Here is a 23,952-nt window from a genome sequence, read left to right on the forward strand (position 1 = left end):
ATCACGATACTATTTCTATCTCTCTCTTCTGAGTTAACTAATGGTAAAATGTTTTTCAGCATGGTTGATGGCCTTTCCATCACCATTTTGTTCTAAACGAAACCTCGAGTCCGAATTTATCTACCTCTACATAATATTCTTGTCATCTTGTGTACGAATAAGAATCATAAAATACTTGAAAATATGTAATGACAATATATTTTAATACACAATTATTTTAAGTTATGTCTATAATATTAGGTCTAGAACAATTTTAGCTTTAACTAATCAAATACAAATGATTCTACATATTATAATAGATTTAATTCATTTACAAACACTTGTAATAAATAACATATATAATATACAATTCATAGTATATTGCAAAAAGATTCGCTTTCTTTATGAATGGTTTTTTTTTTATATCTTCAGAATAATCAAAATAACACCAGTTAAGCCCAACGAATAATTTTTCGTTATAGAAATTCAATACATACTAATAAATAATATTATATCAACGAAAGATCATACTTCACAAATAGAGAGTGTGAGAGATAATCACCAATGCACATGGGTAAAAGAGATAGAACGTATGTATGTAACAGTATTAGACTACATGGCCATGTTGAAAAAGTTATGGGTCATTTGAACCACCAGGTGACCTATCTAGAACGATATAAGAGCATAAAATAATAAAATTCAGCACTATGCCGTCACTAAGCTGTCCAACTAAGTGCAGATGAGAATTCGAAAGTATAAAATCAAATGAACAAATTTAACCCGGCAATTGTCGGAAAATAAAAATAAATTCCGACTTTGTGGTCTACCATTTTTGTACGGCATCTATGTCATATTATTTCAATACTGCTTTTAATCCATTATTCCGCAACGCCGTACAAGAATCATGGGGAGGAAAGGAGGAATCATCAATCAAGACAAGGGGAAAAAATCTCTAGGTGTACTTTCGAATTCTCATCTGCACTCAATTGCACAGCTTACAAGTGACGGCATAGTGCTGAATCTTATTATTTCAGGCTCTTATATCGATCTAGATAGGTCACCTGGTGGTTCAAATGACCCATAACTTTTTCAACATGGGCCTGTAGTCTATATTATTTTTCCACAATTTACATTTAGGTATAAAACTTTCCTATTTTTTACCAATTCGAATTTTCTTTACACTTTAATTTTATACCATCTAGACAAATTTCAAAATCCAACAAAAAAAATATACAAATGTAATGTCATTATTTAATTATTAATTTCTTCTTTCCCATACAAAATGATTGTTGAAAACTTTTTTATATCTGAGATGAAATAATTTTAATACATTTTTAGGGCCGTTAGTCAGTCAATTAAGTTCTTTTACAACTAATGTTACCTTGTCAAGATTTAACTTACCTTGCTCTTATATAATGTCTTTGTATCTTTGTATGTGCTTATAAATCTTTATTATATCCATTAATATTAAAACATTTAAATATTTTATATGATTAAACGGGTAATAAGTATTAACTACTCAATTCATAGGTGTCTATGTTTTTGTGTTTCTTATTTTTATAACTTTCATAGTCTAGCTATGGAATGACAGATATATATTTTTTTACTATTTTAAGATTATATAGTTATAATAGTTATTAAAAGCATGGTCATTACTGGGTTTTATTAATATTAATGATGAATGTATCTAACCTCATAATATTACAAGCTTCTGCAATCATACCTACTAAAACAAATAAATATGTGTTCACAGGTAACTTATAGACCAATAGAGATAAATGACGTGTATGCAAGACTATTACTATGAAATGAAATTGCCAATTCCATACTCATATTGTCTGATCAAAATTTCCAATGTAATATTATACTTTTCAAACAAAATACGATCGCAACCCAACCTGACTGATATCTACGCAAATGTGTGTCCACACAATATAATATATAACTAGACAAATGCGTGTTCATTTCAAGATTATTTCTTATGAAATGCCAATGATGTACCAATATTGACCAGCAATTTTTTCACTATCTTACCATCTTTTTCGAATTTTTCTTTCATTTTTTTCTCTAATCCAAACCTTAATACAATTGCAGCTCATAGGTAGTAGATCCATCTCGCCAAGTGGGCTCATCAGCCACTTTAGCCAAGCCGCTATACACAGCTTGCAGAAGATAATATTATGAAGCGTGAACTTGACCAATCATATTTATACCAATATAAGTGTGTTTCTATACAATATACTTTATAGGCTAATAGAAATGTATTCATTTTAAGATTATTTCTTATAAAATGCCAATGACGTACCAATATTGTCCGAACAATTTTTCCATATTTTTCAATTTATTCTTTCCAAACCTTAATACAATTGATGTTCATAGGTAGTTGAGCCATCTCGCCAAGTGGGCTCATCAGCCACTTTAGCTCTGCATAGTGGACAAGTGTGTTCCCTATCAAGCCAAGCCGCTATACACAGTTCACAGAAGATATGACTGCAACCCAACCTGACAGGTGTGGTGTAATCATCGTGGCAAATAGGACAGGAATCGCCGGCGGATATCAGTTGTTCGCATGTTGGCTTCGTTCCAAGGTTCTGAAAATTTGTTTTTTACTTGATGGGATTGAAATAATTAGTTGGGAAAATATTTTGGAAGCGGGTATTACTGCTTTTGCTTTAGGGATGTGATGTGATCAAAAAAGCGGAGGAAAGGTTGAACGCAACGCTGGCATGCGCCTGGTTCTTAATATAGAAAAAAATCGATCACGAAGCGGGATTCGAACCCGCGTCTTTCTGCCATTCCATGGCGACGCTTATCCTCTTTTCCATTCGTTAAAATTTTAAAATAAAATTCATTTTACAGACTATTTAGTTTAACAATATCCAAACAAACTTACCACACTCTGCAACAAAGTCCATGTTGCGTTCTTAAACAGGCGCAGTCTTACGAGAATCTCAACCACTTTCGCAATAACATATGCAGATGTGAGAAACATGCCAACCATTTTTTCTGAACCTTCATAGGATTGCATCAGGAAGAATATCCATGGCTGAATCGTTATAAGAGCCCTATATAATTGTGATACTGCTTCTGTGAATAAGTAGACTTTCCCCTGTAATGAAAATTGTAGTTATTGATTAAAATTGTCTTGACCCATTGAGCACCGAACGGCCCGATCGGTCCACGACACAATAGATTTTCTATTGTGTCTGTGATTCTGGGGCCTGAGTTATTACATTATCTGATGATCGTGTCGTATGTGTTCATATCGCGATACCTGTAACTTTTTATTGCAATTTACGATGTAGATTAATTATTACTAAATGTATGACTCATAACAATACATGAGATGAACGCAGGTGAGAGTCATAATACAGTATAGATCTTAGTCATAAAAATAGAAAGAGTTTGATTTAAGTCACATTATTTTATACTATTACTATGTATTTCTTTTAGTAAAATCGACATGTAATAATTATTAACAAATGACGATTTTACTTCTAAGTCATAAAACTCACCCGTTTCTGATACGGCAACACGATAGAAGGCATCATAGTGACAATTATCTTTACATCCACTGTGATGATCTTCACAATGAGATCGGTGAGCACCACCAGCCACAGTAGTTCCCATACATCGATCGGCTCAGTGTATCCAGGGAACATTATAACGTTGGGCAGTAAACGCCCGTGGCCGAATAGAAAATGTACGATCGCTATACAACTTGTTGTAAACAGCAATTCGCTTAGTAGCGCAAGGAAACTGCGATTCATTTGTTTTCCATGCTCCCTAAAAATTTGAAGTGTGATATTTTATCAATGATGTTCTATAATAAATAAATTCACAATCACAACCAAAAATTGTCCAAACAAAACTCTGCTTTCGTACCTAGTAGGCAGAGTTTTCTAAAGAGCTAAAGAGCTAATTGTATACAATTGACTAAAATAAATCTGAATTTGATAATCAAAATGGTGAAAGTTTTGTAGTATGTATTATATTTCTGTTGACTTTGTTGACTCAATGAAGAAAAGTTGTGACGAAACTAATCACTACATAGTATAAAACAAAGTCGCTTTCTCTGTCCCTATGTCCCTTTGTATGCTTGAATCTTTAAAACTACGCAACGGATTTTGATGCGGTTTTTTTTAATAGATAGAGTGATTCAAGAGGAAGGTTTTAGTATATAATTTATTAGGTTTTAGATAAAGCGGGCGAAGCCGCGGGCGGTGAGCTAGTGTTATATATATTAATTTCCCTTAATAGGTCTGTTTCTCTGTGGTGGCTATAAATTTAGGCTGACTATATAATTTAACTACAGAACTTTTAAGTATAAATTAATAATATATTTGCTCTTACCTTCTAACAAGGCTGTCACTGTGTGAGAATGTGCAGAATAATATAATAAATGTGAAAATAGCCTCCCTGCTGTCATACAAATATTTCACAAACAGTAGGAAATAGAATGGTGCATATCTTATCAGTAAATTTAAGGTCCCTCGAACATCCACAACCTAAAATTTAGAAAGAAATATTAATTATATAGTTATAAAAAAAATTGTGCTCAAAACAATAAAGTTTGTTTATTTTTAATTTTATGATCTTACATTCATTGGACTATCTTCAAAGCTTAACCTTAGGACGGCAACAGGGGTGACCCGTCACCCCACTACTCAATAAAAGTGTCAATATTTAGTTGATATTGTTTCTGTATCTTTCTAATGCTCTATCTATTCTCTAATTGGCATGGATGCAATCAGTCGCACACGACAACGTGTCGCGGTAAGTTTTTATTTTTGGTATAATGACATTGCTGGGGTGACTCATAACCCCTATTGCTGTTTACGTAATTATTTATTTTTGTAATACTGTAATAATTTCTGGATTTTTTTAGGTAAAATTGGTTTCGATTTCGGATACGCAGATTCAAGACTACTTGCAAAATATTTTTTATGCTAGCTCGGATAATGAGCGCCGTTCCGAAGATGGGGATGCAAGTGAAAATGATGATCACGTTTCGGTGTACTCGGAGGAGGAGGACATTATTTCAAATTATGAAGGTAGTGATGACGAGGATGTGCCGCTGGCACAATTACGCACTAAAGTGTTGAGAGGTAAGAATGGACATGTTTGGTCGTCTATTCCACCATCTTCGAGTAGAACACCGCGGCGAAATATAGTAACTATTCAGCGAGAATTAGGAGTCACTTTACGTGACATTCTAAATATAAACCAGGAAACTCCTGAAGGTGAGCCAGCTGTAAAATTGCAAAAACAAGCAAGATGTGCACTATGTCCAAGAAAAAGGGACAAAAAAGTAAAAACTTTTTGCACAAAATGTCTTCAGCCCGCTTGCACTGAACACCGTAAGGATGTTTGCTTGAACTGCATTTAACCCAAAAAAAAATACCAAATTAAGGTTGTCATAATTAATACTTTTTTCATGTCATTAATAATTGTATAAGTGATTGATCTCTTAATAAATAACTTTCGTTTTCGTACAAATTGCTGTTTTATTTGAGTTTAAAAATAAAGGGGTGATGCGTCACCCCTGTTGCCATTTATGTATGTAAAAAAAGTCTTGCCTGCGGAAGGTTAAAAAAGGTATAGTCAGGGTAGGTAATGGTGAACAGGGGTGATTGTAAACAACTAATGGCGTTTGTGCACTACTGAATTTTACTGTTGGGTAATATGATTTTTTACAGTCTGATGTGGCATGAAAAAACCGATGAATTGGCTTGTGTACCTGTCCGTCTTTACTTGAATCAGTGCGGTACAGTTCAAGGAAGTTTGGCGGTATAATGCTATTATAAATTATTGTTTTTGAATTTTACAAGAAACCAGTAAAAAATATAAAAATTTCGTTATAAAAAAAGTAAAGTTCTGTAAGAGATTTAAAATGCGTGTTTCCCTTACATATTTATTTTAATCAGTGACGAGGAGCTAAAGCTATTAACAACTTTAACTTATGGCTGGTTCACACTTTGATTAGTGCGAGTGCAGGTGATGAGTGCGAGTGCAGGTGTGTAGTGCGAGTAGTGTCCAATTGACTGCGAGTGCAGGTGATTAGTGCGAGTGCAGGTGTGTAGTGCGAGTAGTGTCCAATTGACTGCGAGTGCAGGTGATTAGTGCGAGTGCAGGCACGCTGCGAGTGAGGGGGAAGGGAGGGCGCGCGGGACGTGGCTACTCGCAGTCCACTCGCAAAAAAATAGAACACGCTTCTATTCACTTTACTACACAGCCTACTAAACACTCGCACTAAACAGTCGCTGTCCACACGTAGTACTACTCATCACCTGCACTCGCACTAATCAAAGTGTGAACCAGCCATTACCAACACTTACTTAAATAATAATTATAGGTCAATGTATATAAAAATAACAATATCGACTTTTCAAATCACATTGCCAGCTAAAAGAAAGTAAAACAAGAGCTTGCTTTCACTTGGCATATGCAGTAAAATCCAAGCAAGTGGGCATTCGAAAACAATAATATACAGCGACTCATAGAAACAAAAAACCATCCAAAATAGGGAAAAGTTAAATGTCAGACAGTAAAATTACGTATAGTGCACAAGCTAGTATTTCTTAGTAGTATTTAGATTAATGGCGTGCCATACCTGACCCTTAGGGCGTTTGTGCACTACAAGGAATTTTACTGTCCGGCATTCCGATTATTTACGGTCCGGTTTGGAATGAAAAAACCGATGAATTGGCTGTGCACCTGTCCGTCTTTACTCGGATCAATGCGGTACAGTTCAAGGAAGTTTGGCGGTATAATGCTATCATAAAATATGATTGTTTTTGCATTTTACAAGAAACGAGTAAAAAATATAGAAGATGAAATATTATATTACTTCGTTATAATAAAAAGTAAAGTTCCGTAAGAGATTTAAAATGCGTGTTTCACTTATTTATTTTAATCGGTGACGAGGAGCTTTAGCTATTCCCCCTTGAACTTTAACTTACCAACACTTACTTAGATAATAATTATAGGTCAATGTATATAAAAATAACAATACCGACTTTTCAAATCACATTGCCAGCTAAAAGGAAGTAAAACAAGAGCTTGCTTTCAATTGGCATATGCTGTAAAAAGAGTAAAATCCAAGCAAGTGGGCATTCGAAAACAATAGGCATGACGACAGTATCCATAAATGATCGAATTAGTGTTTTTAAGGGAAAATGTATAATAAATAAATTAAAAATAGCGACTTAGAAATATTAAAAACATTAAGATTAATGAGATTATCAATAAAATAAAACATTGAAATTCTGCAGTCGGCCATATTGACTGAAACACGCGTGACGTCACGTCTTTGTAAACAACTTCGCGTCAGGTGTATTTTGTTGTTATGAATATGTTAAGAATACGCATTTTTATTTATTTATATTTTTTCACGTAATATGCTTTATCGACTCAGAACAGAAATATAATTGCGAATTCACGAATATGTGGTTCGGGTTTCTCTGCGTCAAATTTATACAATCATTATTCCTTTCATATTATTTTCTCGCTTTAAACAATTACTAACACTTTTTTTGGGTATTATTTTTATGTAGATTCACATTGCAATACTGCACACCACTTATAAACTTTTAAATTAGATTCTATAACACTTAATAATTAAATATTATTACGTATTTACGTAAGAGTGACGTCACGCCTACGCCATGACACCTGTGAGCTGTTTTGGCACAGTTAATAAATATTTATTGAAAAATGGCTTTTATCTTCGTTAAATTTAAGTATATTAGCGAAATATAGGGTTTTTCTTGTTTAATAAACGTATACACACATTATGGAAGAGGTTTTGAAAATCTTTCGTCATGCCTATTATATCTACAGCGACTCGTAGACACAAAAAAACCATCCGGAATAGGGAAAAGTGAAATGTCGGACAGTAAAATTACGTATAGTGCACAAGCTAGCATTTAGATTATTGGCGTGCCATACCGGACCGTAAAAAATCAGAATGCCGGACAGTAAAATTCCTTGTAGTGCACAAGCGCCCTAACAATATTTTTTTTCTGTTATCATTCAAATGAATTTCCAAACATTTGAAAAACCGAAATCGGATCTATAAAATGAAATATTATTTACAGTTCTAAAAGAAGAGTTATTTAGAATAAATTTTATTAAAAGTGTAAAGGATGTTGTTTCCGATCCCCCTGTTCATATTTACATGGACTGACCATAATAAGAAATTAAATACAGTGTAAACTCTATATAACGACACCGAAGGGACTGTGCATTTTATGGCGTTATATAGAGTTGTTGTTAAATGGAGAGAAGAAAAATCAGAATTAGAAAAAGAGAAAATTTATTTCAGACTAGCTGTTGCCCGCGACTTCGTCCGCGATTCGGTCGTTTTTCGTCATTCGTCGTTTAAAAAAAATACGTGACACTTTATTTTTGAATGTTCTTAATTGTCTCTTATAAAATTTAACTACATTAAAATTGAATACTCTGATAAGAAAATCTTAAAATCATCGAAAATCATAGACATCGAATATCTGAGGAAAACATGAATGAATGTGATTTAAATTCTACATTTCTTAGTAATTAAAATAATAATCTAAATTAAATGTAGATTAACAGTTTGAGCGCACCATTATAGAATATGTACCTAAGTAATAAATTACGTTAGTTTACATAGTAACTTTACTAAAAACACGATGACTTTCTTTCGCGCTCGGTACCACAAACTAAACATGTTTGTGGTACGTGGCCCGCGTCACTTTACCCCCCACGAGTTCCCTTCCGTTGCTATGCGAAAATACATTCGTCGCCCTACTGTAGGAAAAATTGTAATACTGCAGCGGCCTGGGCGTTATAACACGCTCAGGGAATTCCTGAGTGCTGATAGACTTCCGTCTATCGGAATTTATACCAATTTTATATTAATATCACCATCTTGAGGAAAAGCTTCTAATGTCGATTTAAAACGCATATATACGGATTAACCTGATGAATTAACATGTTCTAAAATTGTGAAATGAGTTCAGTTTTAAATTCGAGAAATATTGATTTCTTGTATTCGATTATTCGTCGTAGTCGAATACAAAATATATTTAAAGAAACTTAGGTTGGCCTTCAGGCAAAAGGGATCCTATCAAATGATAAACTTGACCTTGTATCTTAAAAGTAAGAATGAAAGGAGCATCTGATAATTGTTGAGCACCAAAGGATCATTTAAAACGCAATACTATAAGAGCTAATATTGTCTAAGAACTGTTTAGATTGCACATGTTCCTCTAAAACTTAAAAGTAGTGATTTCAAAGGTTCCGGCGTATCTTCAAACGAAAGCCGACTCCTTACTCCACTTTAAAGCATTACAAAAAGAACATACTACGTTAATATCGCCTATACAGAAGATGATCTGTAATCAATTGTGAGGTTATAAGCAAACCCACTTTAATATTATTTTGTCGGACCACACCACCGAATTTGTAGATTGATCTTCTATGTTTATCTCTAAGTCATTAAGACTAAGTATGTCGAAATCTGTCTGCAATAAGACGGGCCTCTCGCTATTCGTCCGTTTAAAGAGACCAATAGTTTCAATTCTTAATCTTTCATTAAACAAACTTATTAATCGTTCTTGTCTCAAATAATGGTAATATTCGCGTCCCTACTCTAGTCATTGCTTATGCTCATGTTCATCTTCGAGAGATCGAATAATATTATGGTGCACCCTATTATTTGTCAAACGGTCTTCATATTGAGTAAAAGTTTCAGAATTCTCGAGATAAAATATGACGATCGTGATCAGCTGTGAGACGTAATTCCCTCTCAGTGAGGGTTTCGGTCTCACGGGATAGTACAATATGCCATTTGCGATCAGCTGTGAGACGTTATATATACCCTCAGTGAAGGTTTCGGTCTCACAGGATAGTACATGCCGTTCGCGGTCAGCTGTGAGCCGCAATTCTCGTTGTGAAGCGGTTTCAGGTTCGGCATAACACATGTTGTTTTCGGTCAATAGTAAGCCTCTTATCTCTAACGATCCTTGAGAACTCTTATTTCTCATTTTCTTAACTTTGCTCGAATTTCGATATATAAAGATTTTTTAGGTGGCACTGATGCGGGTGAATAAAAATTAAAACGGACTAAGAGTGTTATAATCTCAATCATCATCATCAATACATATAATAAAATTGTGGAAAAGTGATGTCTGTACAATTAAAATATGTAGAAAAAAATTAGCAGGTGTTATTATTATCGAGAAATCGAGAGAAACCATTTTTTTCTCTTAAAAGCTCCCCCCCCTCCCACTTCCCGAACTCCGATTGACCGTAATTTATTTTTCCTTACATTTTTATCATATCCTTTTCTAATGGGTTTCATCCTACTGCGATTTTTTTTTTGTTTCAAAAATTATCTACCCTGGTGTATAGGTAAATTTTCCACATAAAATGTCCTTTAAATTATGTCGTATTATATTTTTAACCCCCGACGCAAAAAGACTGGTGTTATGTGTTTGACCGCTATGTATTTCTGTGTGTGTGTGTGTGTCTGTCTATGGCACCGTAGCTGGCTAACAGGTAAACCGAATTAGATGCGGTTTTTTTTGTTAGGCAGAATATTTTCCGACGCTGGTTCTTAGATAAAGTGTATCAAAATTGGTTCATCCACTTATTATACCTACATAGGGGTAAAAGTGGGAATGAAAAAAATGAAAGTTATAATTTATTTTTAAAGATCGTCGGGAAGTGTATGAAATTATTTATTCCTTTTTCTATACACTTTTCTTCGTCTAAACGGTTTAGTTACGTGCTCTCTCTCTCTTCAGCCTTTAGTTACGTGCGTGAGACAGGAAAGATCTAATTTGGATTTGTTTCTGGATTTGATAAAAACTGAGTATCGATTAAGCTGATCAGTGGCTACTGGCTACACCATAGATTATTAAAAACATCCGTTTAAGAAAGGAAGGAAATAGAATTTGCTCCTCTCCCCCCCCCTGGTTCCTAAAAAATAATATGACATAATTTAAAAGAAATTTTACGTAGAATTAGTTAGGCATTACTTTTTTGATTTTCGATATTATATACTAATCATAATTTTTAATTACAATATGTAGTAACTATTTGGTATAGGTTAGGCATTTCATTTCTTGATTTTCTTTAATAATTTGGTACGTAAGTTTTTTAGCTCAGTTTAGTAAGAAATTTTAATAACAATTCTTTTAATTATTTATGGTAGTACAACAGTACAGTATGGTTGTACGTATTTACTCAATAATTGTATGTTAAGTAGTAATTCAGCATGGGCGTAGCCACGGTGGGGCTGGGTGGGGCGCTTACCCTGGCCTTGATCTGGTAGGTACTAATTGTGAAGGGGAGTGGGCGTGGGCGTGGGATTGGGACTGAACGTGGCATATGGCGTGGGAGTGCGAGTGGGCGCGGGAGTGGGAGCATGAAAATAAAAATGATTTTTTATTGTTGCCCCACCCTGAGCCCATGGTCATAGGTCCCATAGTCACTATTCCACGCGAACGAAGTCGCGGGGACAGCTAGTAGACAAATATAATCAGAAAGCTTTGAACTCCTAAGCTCAACCATAAAAGATAGACATTTATGATGTCGGGAGATATTTTTTATATAATATGGAGAACATTTCTTTCATACTTGATTTCTGTGTAGCTTTAACCATTAAGATACACGCATTAAGAACGCACACGCGACGAAAGCTTAAAAATGGAGTTGCTGCTCTGCTCACGAATATGAAAAATAATTGTACCAAGTTTCGTTTAAATCCGTCGAGTAGTTTTTGTTTCTATAACGGTTATACAGACAGACAGACGGACAAACATTTTTGACGTCGATGTCGATCTCTAATCACCTCGTGATAGTTATTTAGGAAATATATTTCATGTGCAGAATTGACCTCTACAGATTTAATATAAGTAGGTATACATATATTTAGATTCCAATTTCCATGTAACGTTAAATTCGACTATATAATAACTAACAGACAACGCAGGTTACTCTCGTTTCCGTAAGTTGAGGCGGCTACATATTCGGTCCTAATAACATGACTTTTTGTGAACGAAACGACAGCGCGGTTTAATTCGATGGCAACACCATCAGAAAAAAGGAAATATTTTTAACGTTGAAAAAATATTATGATTTACACTATTAATACTACTTTAACATTAACACAAAATATAAGACTGTGAGTGTGTAAAAATAAATCCAGCTAGTTTCACATCACACTTATGTTTATAATTAGGTATACGACATGAAAATATATTAATTACCAAGCAATAATCATACAGATAAATACTGAACAAAAGTATTAACAGTCAAAGTATATTTTTACTAACAACATGTAAATGATGAAGGAATAATAATTATCAACGAACTAACCTTTTTGTATTAGAGTCCCGCCTCGTGATCGAATTATTAAAACACGAAGATTTTTAAAAATGTAACCAATGAACACAATCAATTTTAGATTAACTGTAATGGTGTCTAGTTTGACTTAAAATAATATACATCTACCCTCACTTTTAAAAATGTAGTATATTCACACGAATTATATAAGTGCACCTTATAGGGAAGGGAAGATTTATTATGGGTTAAAGAGTTAAATAAATAAATAACATAATTATATTTAAATTATTAATTTTTAACATTGTGTTCAGTAGTGTTAACATGTAAATTGATTTGATTTTTACGAAATCTCATAGATGGCGCTGAATCAAATTTGTCTTTATAGTACTAAGATTCATTAAACAGTTTCTCTGCCCAAATTACGTAAATGACGTAGTTTTTATAGTGTAAAGCTAGATAATAGCATGGCTTACTCAAAAACAACATTTAAACATGAGTCTTTAGATTGTACGCTGTCGTAGTACACGGAATACGTAAGAAAAGTAAAGGTTCACAGCTCCTCCCCCGGAGGTGATAGCATGATAATATGTTTAAAAAAACCTCACATGACCTGTTAGTAATATTCATGCAAAATTTGAAGTCAATCTATGCAGTACTTTTCGAGATTAGCTCGGACAAACATACAGACAAACAGACAAACAGACAAAAATTCTAAAAACTATATTTTTGGCTTCTATATCGATTATAGATCATGGATTATGTATTCTTTTAAAAAAATATTCAATGTACAGTTTTGACTTTCCTACGATTTTATTATATGTATAGACTAGTGTTAGTAGTTATGTTATTTTTTCTTTGTTTTTCCATATTGTGGACACGGTAGAGCAACTAAATCCAAAACGTTTGCCAACATCACTTATCTTCTCTCCCGTTTCTATTGCGCGTATCAGTAAAACTTTTTCGTCAATACACAATGATTTTCTTTTACTAGCCATGTTTACAGTTTGAATGTTTGTGAGCAACTAAGAATATGATAACGTATAGATAATCCATGACTCATACTTATTAGTCATGGTCAAAAACAGTCTACACGTGCAAGCAATCCCAATTTGTAAACAAAAGGTAGAATTTCTTAGAAAGTTCGGTATGCATGACGTCGAGTTTATAACTTAATTGTTGTCGTTATTGAGAGTGGGTGTGATGCTATGTAGAGTGTATCATTGTATGGTAGATAAGCTAAACCAACCAAAGGCAATTGATTTTGACGCTTTAGAGAGTTTGTTGTTAAATTGAGAGTTTACACTGTACTAAAAATTGTAGACAATACCTATGTTATTTGAAACATTATAATTTTTTTTATTGACAAATCATTGTAACAATCAATTTTTGAGATTGTATTGGATTGACTCCATTATAATATTCAATCACTCATTTGAATCTAACTTACTACTTTTTATTTACTTACTTTGCTACAATAATTAAATTATTTAATGAAATCTACATAATATTATTTTGATTTCATGTTTACCTGCTGAGTGCCATCATCGCTTTGATTATCTGTCTCTGCATTATCATTGATATTATTGTTATTGGCTGGATTGACTGATATATTTATTTCCTCTGGAACTTGTTCAGACATGTTGGAATCATTAGAAATGCTAGTGCTCAAGGCATGGCTAGTTTGGGCCCTTAACGCTGGTGGAGTTCCCCGGTCTGTGACAATGTATGTTTGAGCTGCTGGCCCGAGGTTCACATGAGCTATTGAGCTCTGTGGCCGCTGTGGACCATCTCCAAGTTGGTGGGTGTTTGGTGGATTACGTGGTAGCCAAGTTGGCAATGAAAGCCTTGCATTGTTGCCCTAAAAGAAGAGAAATAGATTAAATTTATCTTATTCTAAGTATAATAAGTAAGTCATAAAGGCATCAATGTATAACGTTAAAGATAAATACGGCGTCAAGCAAATTTGTAAGTCTAATTACATCACAATTATAGACGTTTAAAATATAAACATTTACCATTCGCGCGTGTTCCACGAGAGGCCGGATTTCTCTGAACATGCTGTTTAGTCTGTCACCAAGACCGATATTACTTCTATTCGGAATTGGGGGTCTGGTAACAGAGTCCATTCTGGTAAGTGCTGGTCTCGGAGGGGTTTCCTCCGGATCCTCCTCTCCCATATCTAGATTAACTTGATTTTGGTGCGCCATCTTCTACTATTTTCTACTCTTCTCACTTATAAACACCACCAGATAATCATTTCACCACAATAAATAATATTAATTCTGATCTCGATTTATATCGCGAAGGTCAACTGTCAAGTGCCAAACATGAGATCATAATTATCATAAATATGACATTGTCATTGTCTGTCAAAAATGTCAAATACAAAATTTGATTGATTCGCCTTGATACGAAGCTTTTAGTTACCTACGTAGTATGTATTTGTACTTAGATCATTAAGTAATGGATAACAAACGCAGGCGTTTCCCCTTTTGCCGAGGTATAAGATTATTCGAATCGAAAAATCTTATGCTTTCATAAAAACTACTTGCGTAATCGATTACGAACACTCTGCGTATTCGTAAAACATCGAAAGGACGTCTGCGAATGCTCCGCTAAAAATGCCGTTTTGCACTGTCAAGTCTTGCAGAAGCAATTCAAACATGTCGAATATTAAAAAAGATGGAATAACCTTTCATTTGTGTATATTTTTTTATTTTTTTAACGTACATTTCTAATTAAATGCAATTTCTAATAATCGTCGATGTATCGTTTAGCGATATGATCAAGACAAATAATCGAGTCATGTGTGTACTCGATCATTGATGCGGCCTCACGAGACTATCATGGAAAGAAAATATACAAATTTAATCTTTATGAACTAAGCGATAAAGTTGAATTTAGAACGCGATATTGAACCGCACTCCCCACGAGACTATAAAGTGATGTAGCGAGACTATCTTGAAGAGAAAATATACAAATTTATTCTTTATGAACTAAGCGATAAAGTTGAATTTAGAACGCGATATTGAACCGCACTCCCCACGAGACTATAAAGTGATGTAGCGAGACTATCTTGAAGAGAAATTCAAATTTAATCTTTATGAACTTAGTGATAGAGTTGAATTTAAAAAATCGTCGCTTAAAAGGTCGTTATTTTTTACGACTTTCTTAGTGACGGACTGCTTTTAACTTGAACGTCGATAAAAAAATATTTTTCTAAGTATAATTTGAAATGAGATGAGAATTAATCTTTATTATATTAAAATTTTACACAACTGCATAAAAAGGAGTAGGTATAATGTTTATTTTGTAAGTCTTGTATATATTTATTAAAATTTACGCTCGGTTACTTTTAACTGGCAGAACATTTTAATGGTACGGAACCCTTCGTGCGCGAGTCCGACTCGCATTTAGCCGTTTTTTTTGTAATGTTAATCTTGTAACCTTTCTATTATGTAATCTATACTAATATTATAAAGCTGAAGAGTCTGTTTGTTTGTTTGAACGCGCTATTCTCGGGAACTACTGGTCCGATTTGAAAAATTCTTTCGGTATTAGATAGCCCATTTATCGAGGAAGGTATATATCATCATTCATCACGCTACGACCAACAGGAGTGAAGCCACGGGGGTGAAACCGCGCGGAGCAGCTACTTTATTTATATGTATGTACGAATATTGCGTATATTTCAGATTTACAAAAAATCCTGCTTTAAGGCTAAGGTGGATTGAATGCTGTGGGAGAAAATCAGAATGGACACCCCGGTACAGAAATAATAAAAATTTCTGGGCCGATATTTATTTTATTGAATATAATATGTGATGTGTTGAATAAATACATATTCAAATACAAATAAAATGGCGTTTTATTGTTTTTTCGTATGCATATAATAATGATGAAAACGTTACAAATGACCTGTGTAGTATTTTTTATGAATATAATATTAATGTTATTTCTAATTTCAACAAAATTATTATTTTTGTAATATCGATATGGTTACATCCCTTTAGAGCGATTGTATTATTACGTATATGTATAGAGATTTTTCTGTGTAATCGATGTATGTGTGCAAAAACATGCTAGTCTGTCCATTTTGTAATAGTTTGAGTTTGTAAAGACACAAATTATTTTTGTGAATGTGTGATTGTGTTTCAAAGTGTGAGTTACCCTCCCCGCACCAAAACCGGCAGAAAGTTTAGTTAGAACATTTGCCAGCGTGCTCCATCCATTACTTAATGATCTAAGGTATTTGTACGTAGGTATGGTATTATATTTCTCTCATTTGGATTTGGTTTCAATTTGGTTTGTTTGTCTTTGAGATTTCATCCTTACAATCAGCTCTTTTACATTGAGATATACATATATGGAGACGACACCGCCTACATCACTTATGTTCCGCTCAACATACGCCATATGGCGTATGTTGAGCGGTTTTTTTAATGGTTTTAAAGTGAAACGCATCAAATATGCCTTCGTGTGTGTTACGATATTGCACAAATAATACAAATAATAAGGAAATGTGCAAAGGAATAACTTTCATCGGTAAGAACCTAACTAGATAATAATTTTTAAAACTTAGAGCAAAAAGATAAAAAAAAATAAAGATATAATATTTATAAGTCGTTTCGAGTTTGGCAAGCAATATTTTCGAAATTCATTGCATGCATTTTTCTTTCCATCCATAAATTATGAATTGTTTCCATTGAGCTATTATTACTACGTATAGAGGAGACACCACGAACAAAATCTGTGCTGCAAGTGCGACGGCGCGGGGCGGCTTGTGAGACATAGATTAAGCGATGTCATCGACTCACCACTATAGAGGCGAAACTTTGTAAATATTTTGCCTATTACTTATCAATTAAGAACAATCAATGTAACAAAAAAATATATAATTAATCTAATAAATAAATTATTAATAAACTTATCAATTAAAAACTTTTCAATTACTTAAAACCAATCAGTGTAACAAAAAAAGATTGATACGTAGGTAAGTAATAATTTATTTTCGTGAATTTCATCTTTCATGATTTAACCTTTTTTCAAATAATATCCACAGTACAATCTTTTCTAAATGTGTAAAATTATTATTTCTTTGCACTTTGCCGCATTATTTGAATTATTAGTGCAGTATCGCAACACACTCGAGGGCATATTTGATGAGTTTCTTGGTTTGTTTGCTTCAAAACAAACAAGACATGAACGCGACCATCGCGCTAAAGCGACTGAGTGCAGTGAGGCCATTTGACCTATGTTGAGCGGAACATAAGTGATGTAGGCGGTGTCGTCTCCATAACGCATTCGTAGTAATACTTAGTATCTCAATGATTGTTTCCTGTGATAATTTTTTAGAGATATTATTATGGGGACTTTCCTTCTAAGTTCTATTTCAATATTCCATCCTATAAATCCCTAGTTTCGTAGTACTTAGCACTAGGAAAGATTACAATGTTCTAGGTGATTAAGATCGTTATTACTATTAGGTATATAAAATTCTCGTTTCGCGGTGTTCGAAGTTATATACTCCTACGGAACGGAGTAACCAATTCATGAATTTTTTTTTCGCGTATCAGGTAGTCTTGTCGAAAAAAAAAACATCTATTTTTCATACTACTACGTGATCACTATAAGGATAATTTTTTAGGGAAAACTTCTTATTATTTTGTAAGTCATCTTTTTTTTCGCTATTACAACCACCATTTTGCTGAACTTATTTTAATAACTCAGGCCCCGGAATCACAGACACAATAGAAAATCTATTGTGTCGTGGACCGATCGGGCCGTTCGGGGCTCAGTGGGTTAAGGTTAAATCAAATCTTGGGAAGAGGATGAAACATGTAGTACATATTTATAACATGCGATAGAGAGCGGGTAGAACAATGTTAAAAAAACTAAGGTTTTTCAGCCACAAATTTTGATTTGTTTGTTTTTTAAATTTCTGACACCATGAGATAAATAAAACAATAGGTACTCCACCAAGAATACGTTTAATACTTAATTTTTAATTATAATCGAAAGACTGTTTTCGATTACACTTTCCATATTATGAGCAAATATACTGTTTCGATCTACTTAAAGTAAATTAAACGCACAACGGTCTTTTGATAAGTTAAATTCAGTCTTTGATTAGGCATCGCACCATTGCCATCGCGACAATAAGGGTTTCATTAAAATTATCGTTGTCCACCTCGAATGTGCTTTAACGTTCGTACTCTAATAAATACGTAATAATATACCGAAATAAATATAATAATACAAACTATGCGACTGAATATACATAACGACACGTTCGTCGAATAGGTACGATATATACGCTATTGGCACTTAAACACTCACAACTCTGAGTCTGCTTTTAGATCGAGAACCCCTTGTGCGTACAGATCTCGTACAGCTTCTAGTAGACGTTGTTCAGCTCGCGGCTCTCCAAGGGCCACGTCTACACTACCCGCGCACAGGAGGAGTGCTCTTAATGCTGCTCTAGGCCAATCTTGTTTCAAGCTCCGTCTTACAATCGCGCCAGCGGGTGCCGATCCTAATCTAGCACATTCAGCCTCTAAACGATCTCCATAGTCCTCAATCAACGTGTCGCCCACCGCCCTTCTTAGTTCTGGCGTTAACGAAGATAATAATAGTAGCGCTACATCATCCATGGGTCTACCGAGTGATACCATTTGCCAGTCCAATGCGATACATTCGCTTATCCCATCTCGTTCTCGAAATAGAAGATTCCCACTCCAAAAATCGGCGTGGGCGAGGGGAGCTGGTTCAGCTGGTCGCAATAAAGTGCCAAGTAAAGATGGAGCCCGAGCGCTAAGTGCGCTCACAGCTGCGGCTTCGCCAACACAATCTGTTCGACCACGGAGGAATGCTTCCAGTTGGGGTAAACCTCTTCGCACTAAACGCAGATATCCAGCTGCAGCGCGTTCGCAGGGGAACAAGAAGTCGAATCTTTGGTCTAGAGGACCTTCTCTGTCACGTAGAGCAAGGGATAGGGCGTGGAGTCGAGCTGCTGCAAACAGAGCTGCCCTAGCTCTTTCAACAGTTAGGCCCTCAGCAAAATCCGCTGATTCGAAACCCACGGCTGTCACGTCTTCCAATACAAGCTCGCTGTCTCCTCCAATTTCATCTGAAATAAATAAATGTGAATTTAGAAATAGACAAAGTCATGGCAGCCAAGTTGAAATATTGATCGTTGTTCAAAAATATGATGACTCATAGAACAGCGCGTGTTTTGTGACGTCTTGAAATATTTTTATCACGTAAAGTCTTAGCGTAAAGTGCAGTAAGCGTTAAAAATACATAAACGGAATCGATATGACGTGTAGAATATAGATATTGGTTCTGTTTTAAGGAAAAAAATATACCTAAGCCTAAAGAGCATAAGTTATTTAAAATAAATAAAATACAATTGGATGTTTGAATACGACTTTCACATCAAAGTGTAATTTTAACTATGACGTAAAAGTCGACTCATCGAGCATAATAAAGACTGATGATACTTTAATTAGCGAGTTTTTAATTAATCTTGATTCTTGACTAGCTTTCCGCCCGCGGCTTCACCCGCATTGTTCCCGTTCCCGTGGGATTTCCGGGATAAAACCTATCCTATGTCCCGGGGTAAAAAGTAGCCTATGTCCTTTCTCGGGTATCAAAATAACTCTATGCCAAATTTAATGCAAATTGGTTCAGTAGTTAAGGCGTGATTGAGTAACAGACAGACAGACAGAGTTACTTTCACATTTATAATATTAGTATGGATATAATTCTTCAAATAATTATAAAACATATGAATGATGAATACCTAGTTAATTAGTTTTTTATAAAATCTATTTGCATGACATAAAAAAACATACATTTTTTCGAAAAATAGCTTAAATCTATTTTTATTTGAAAAGCATTTTCTTTCATATTACTTAACACAATTTAAATGAAAAGCACACAAACAGACACACACCTGGTAATCTAGCTTTAACACATCTCGGTACTGCGAGCCCTTCATCAGGGCCTAATGCCTCTTGAGCCAATTTGTTGAGCGCTGGGGCTAATTCCGTATAGAATAATATTTCTCTAGTATCAAATTGTGCTTCAGCTACAAAGAGCCTCCCAAAGGGATCCCGTGGTGGTAGTTTTACAACAAGGGGTAAGGCATGCCTTTCTCCCTCGCTTTCGTAGCGAACTGTCACTGCTAGTACCCTGCTTAAGGCACCAGCTACGCCGGCCCTGGATTCTACTCGGATCTGAAATTAAATTTTATAGAGATTAGAAACCCATATTACTTATTAAAGCTATATGAATTGAAAGTGAAATTTAAAAAAATAAATACCTATTTGGTTAGGTACATAATATATTATATAGCTGTTTCCTTCATTTAAATATAAGTATGTGAGCAAGTAGTATATAATAGTAGAGTAAGTATATTATTTTATGTGATTTTTGCAAAAAAAAAATTAAAGGCGGAAATCCAGGTCAATTATTTAAAAGGTAATTATTCTCTAGTTAACTACATGTTTTTATTTCAAACATTTTTTTTGCAGTGATAAAAGCAATAGTATATGCAAGTACCTCATTAGGATCGACCACACCCGAGTCAATCAGCAGTTCTCGCGCCCATTCTTCGGTCAGAGCGGTCTCAGCTTCGCCTTCTGGACCAAACTCACAATCGGACTCTTCGCTCCCACTGCTTGGGGCCTCCGAAACCGCCGTGCTATCCGGCCCACCGGCTTGCATCTTACCACAGTAAACAATTCACTCGCGAACACACATTATCGGGTTTTAAATAACAATTAGAGTCGTATATTTCGCGGACGATTGAGTTGTATGGGCACGCCAGCTGCGCGCAGGCGCGTTCCTCCCTCAATTATTCATCGGGACTCCCATGTCGTAAACCGCTCAATGCGACGCGGACGGTTTGGATGTACGATATAGATATGTACGCTGTCGCATACCTCTTGGCGACTCAACACGTCACATTAAAACGTATTCATAGGCATTTTGTAAATCGCAACCGCGAGGTCTGTTTGCTCTTTGAATAATAATGAAGCTTTGCAGCGAGCTGAGTTATGAATTGAAATTATTTTCAAGGTATCAATAATAATGCATTCATATTTCACATTTACGAATCTTTATTTCTATCTTAAATTAGTTAATATACTTAGAATATTCAACTATATTACAATTAAATTGGATAAAAAAACATCTTGGAATGACTACTCTAAAAATATAGGTAGGTAACTATTCTGGCCAATAAGTAATATTTTTGATATTTAGTGATATTTCTGAAACTAATAAGGGTAGGTAATGTTTACTTTTTCTTACTCCAAATGAGCTACATTTTCACCCCCACACCTATATCACCACCCTATAGAAAGAACAATACTTATTAGCAAAAATTTGATCAGTTTAAATGTGATAAAGCATACTGACTCTTCTGAGTTCACCCATTTGAGCATAGATTTTCCTAATCAGTTTTCTTGTATCCAGCTCCGGATTCCTATGAGACATTATTTTAATTGCTTCCAAGTTGAATCCTTTTGTCTCTATGGAGATTTTCTTATTGGGAAGTGACTTCAGTTTGGATTTCAATATCACTCCTTTTTTGAAGTCCTCTATAATTTCATAAGTTTTTGTTCCGGGCTTGTCCAAGACATCTGGTACTGTTGTGACAGAGTGAGTTCCTTCAGATGAATGAAAGTTTACCTCATATTGATTGATTAATTTAACCTTTATATCCAACATCTTGACACCCTCTTGCACTATGAGTTTTCCAGGAATAGTGGAAAAAGCCTTGATCACATTAATAATGAGGTTTTTGGCTCTAATTCTGTCCTCATGATTTGCTAAAAATCTGAGGTTGAAGTAGCACTCCTTAACATAAAGAAATTCGAAATCTGGATGATGAACCAGTGATGATTTAACCTGATCTTGAAATGTGCCATCCTGGAAGGCTGACTTCGGTGCTCCCTCTTTTGTGTAATCATTTTCCTCATCCGAGTCATCTTGAGGGGTAGGTGATGTCTCCGGTGTAAACCAAATATCATGTTTTGATATTTCTCCTGATGTTCCCGGAGATGGAGATTCATCCTCACAAACTGAACAAGTCTGAATAGGCTTTAGAAATGGCTCCCTATCTTTCTCTTTCAATACATCCTTAACCTTCTCCATATTACTCTTATTCATGCCGGACATCTTGCAATATAAAGATCAGGGTTGTAACAGATCTCTGTTTATAAAGCAGAAGTACAACCCGGGCGCAATAAAAGCATTAATAGACGTTCGAATATGGTACGGGCCGCACCGTGACCTTGGTGCGCTCTGGACCGATTATGTGTACAATGGTGCGCCGCACATAATTATAATTATTGACGGTGCGCTCGGTTCGATGATTTTCCTTCCGAACTTGGTGCGGACTGTACCAAGATCGCGCGTGTGGCCGGACGACCGCACCGCACTGCGCTTTAGTCATAGTTCTAACGCCAAACAAAACGGACGTCAGTCGATCGTCATCAATGGCGATGACGTCGGATGACGTGGCTATTACTAAAAAAAGATTAATAATAGAAATTTTAGAATTCTACAAAGATTTATTAATATAAGACTAGCTTTCCGCCCGCGGCTTCGCTCGGTTTGTCTAAAACATAATAAATTAATCTCTCAAGTTGGATCGAACTGCACATGGTGTGCGTGGTTTAGGAGTCCATTGAGGACAAACATTGTGACACGAGATTTATATATATTAAGATATACTAAAACCTTCCTCTTGAATCACTCAAATAAAACCGCATCAAAATCCGCTGCGTAGTTTTAAAGGTTTAAGCATACATAGGGACATAGGGACAGAGAAAGCGACTTTGTTTTATACTATGTAGTAATGATTTATTATTATTATCTTATTTACAAACGAATCCCTGTCTTTTAAATAGAATTTTGCCCATTATTTTCTATTCTTTTTCTTCTTTTCGATGGTTGTACTTGTACTTGCTACGACGGTTGCCGCAATTAACACGATATTAGCTTCTTTGGATAAAGTTGGACGCATGTCGACTCGACGTTCTCGCTGTCCAGTAGCACGGAAAGCACTGGACCGATTGGTGCGGTGCGGTGGTGTGGCGCGCGTGTCGATCGCACCGCACAAGTGCGGTGGTCTTGGCGTACCAAGTTCGGACGTCTATTAATGCTTTAACTTGACACTTGACTCGAAATTGGACCCCTCTCGCGTTACCCCGCGCCAGGTCCCGCTCTCGTCCTTCAGTAGCCTGTAGCGTTAGCATCTCTGTTACCGTTGCTCGTAATATTTCTTGAGTTTCGGAGTCATTCGTTTGCTGTTATAATTATTTTTGTTGAGTTTTTTTATCGTTACGTTTGGACCTTTTATTGCACGCCTCATAAGCGAAGCGTTGAGGTGGGTACTACTGTCACTTCACGCAAAACATCTGATTTTTCAAACTTAAAATGTCTTTATGTATCATACATTGCACTTGTAAGATAATACATACACACACATATTAAGAAAAAACACTATTTTTAACGTTCATGATATTTTTGATGTCATTTTTGTTATTTAAACTAGTTAAAAAACAGTTTAAAAAAGTTCTGTCTTGGACGTCCGTGTGTCTGTATGTGCGGATCCTTTTTCTTGTT

The 23,952-nt window shown here is 35.1% G+C and overlaps 2 protein-coding genes across 2 annotated transcripts; both read right to left on the reverse strand.

The window, feature by feature from the left end:
- Positions 1-918: 918 nt before the first annotated feature.
- LOC149488604 (E3 ubiquitin-protein ligase RNFT2-like) lies at positions 919-14,623 on the reverse strand. Its single transcript, XM_089695738.1, has 6 exons — positions 14,328-14,623; positions 13,841-14,170; positions 4,333-4,487; positions 3,495-3,765; positions 2,873-3,088; positions 919-2,570 (listed from the first exon to the last, which is right to left on the reverse strand). The coding sequence occupies exons 1-6, from the start codon at positions 14,517-14,519 to the stop codon at positions 2,337-2,339; spliced, it is 1,398 nt and encodes a 465-aa protein (XP_089551864.1). The 5' UTR covers positions 14,520-14,623; the 3' UTR covers positions 919-2,336.
- A 3,668-nt stretch (positions 14,624-18,291) lies between these two features.
- Positions 18,292-21,341, reverse strand: LOC149488605 (uncharacterized). Its single transcript, XM_089695739.1, has 3 exons — positions 20,878-21,341; positions 20,270-20,552; positions 18,292-19,441 (listed from the first exon to the last, which is right to left on the reverse strand). The coding sequence occupies exons 1-3, from the start codon at positions 21,040-21,042 to the stop codon at positions 18,648-18,650; spliced, it is 1,242 nt and encodes a 413-aa protein (XP_089551865.1). The 5' UTR covers positions 21,043-21,341; the 3' UTR covers positions 18,292-18,647.
- Between the last annotated feature and the right edge of the window lie 2,611 nt (positions 21,342-23,952).

Source organism: Colias philodice, chromosome 5 (genome assembly GCF_061535455.1).
Source record: "Colias philodice isolate Cphi_HAF_F1 chromosome 5, ilColPhil1 Martin Lab GWU primary, whole genome shotgun sequence".
Classification (NCBI taxonomy): Eukaryota; Metazoa; Arthropoda; class Insecta; order Lepidoptera; family Pieridae; genus Colias; species Colias philodice.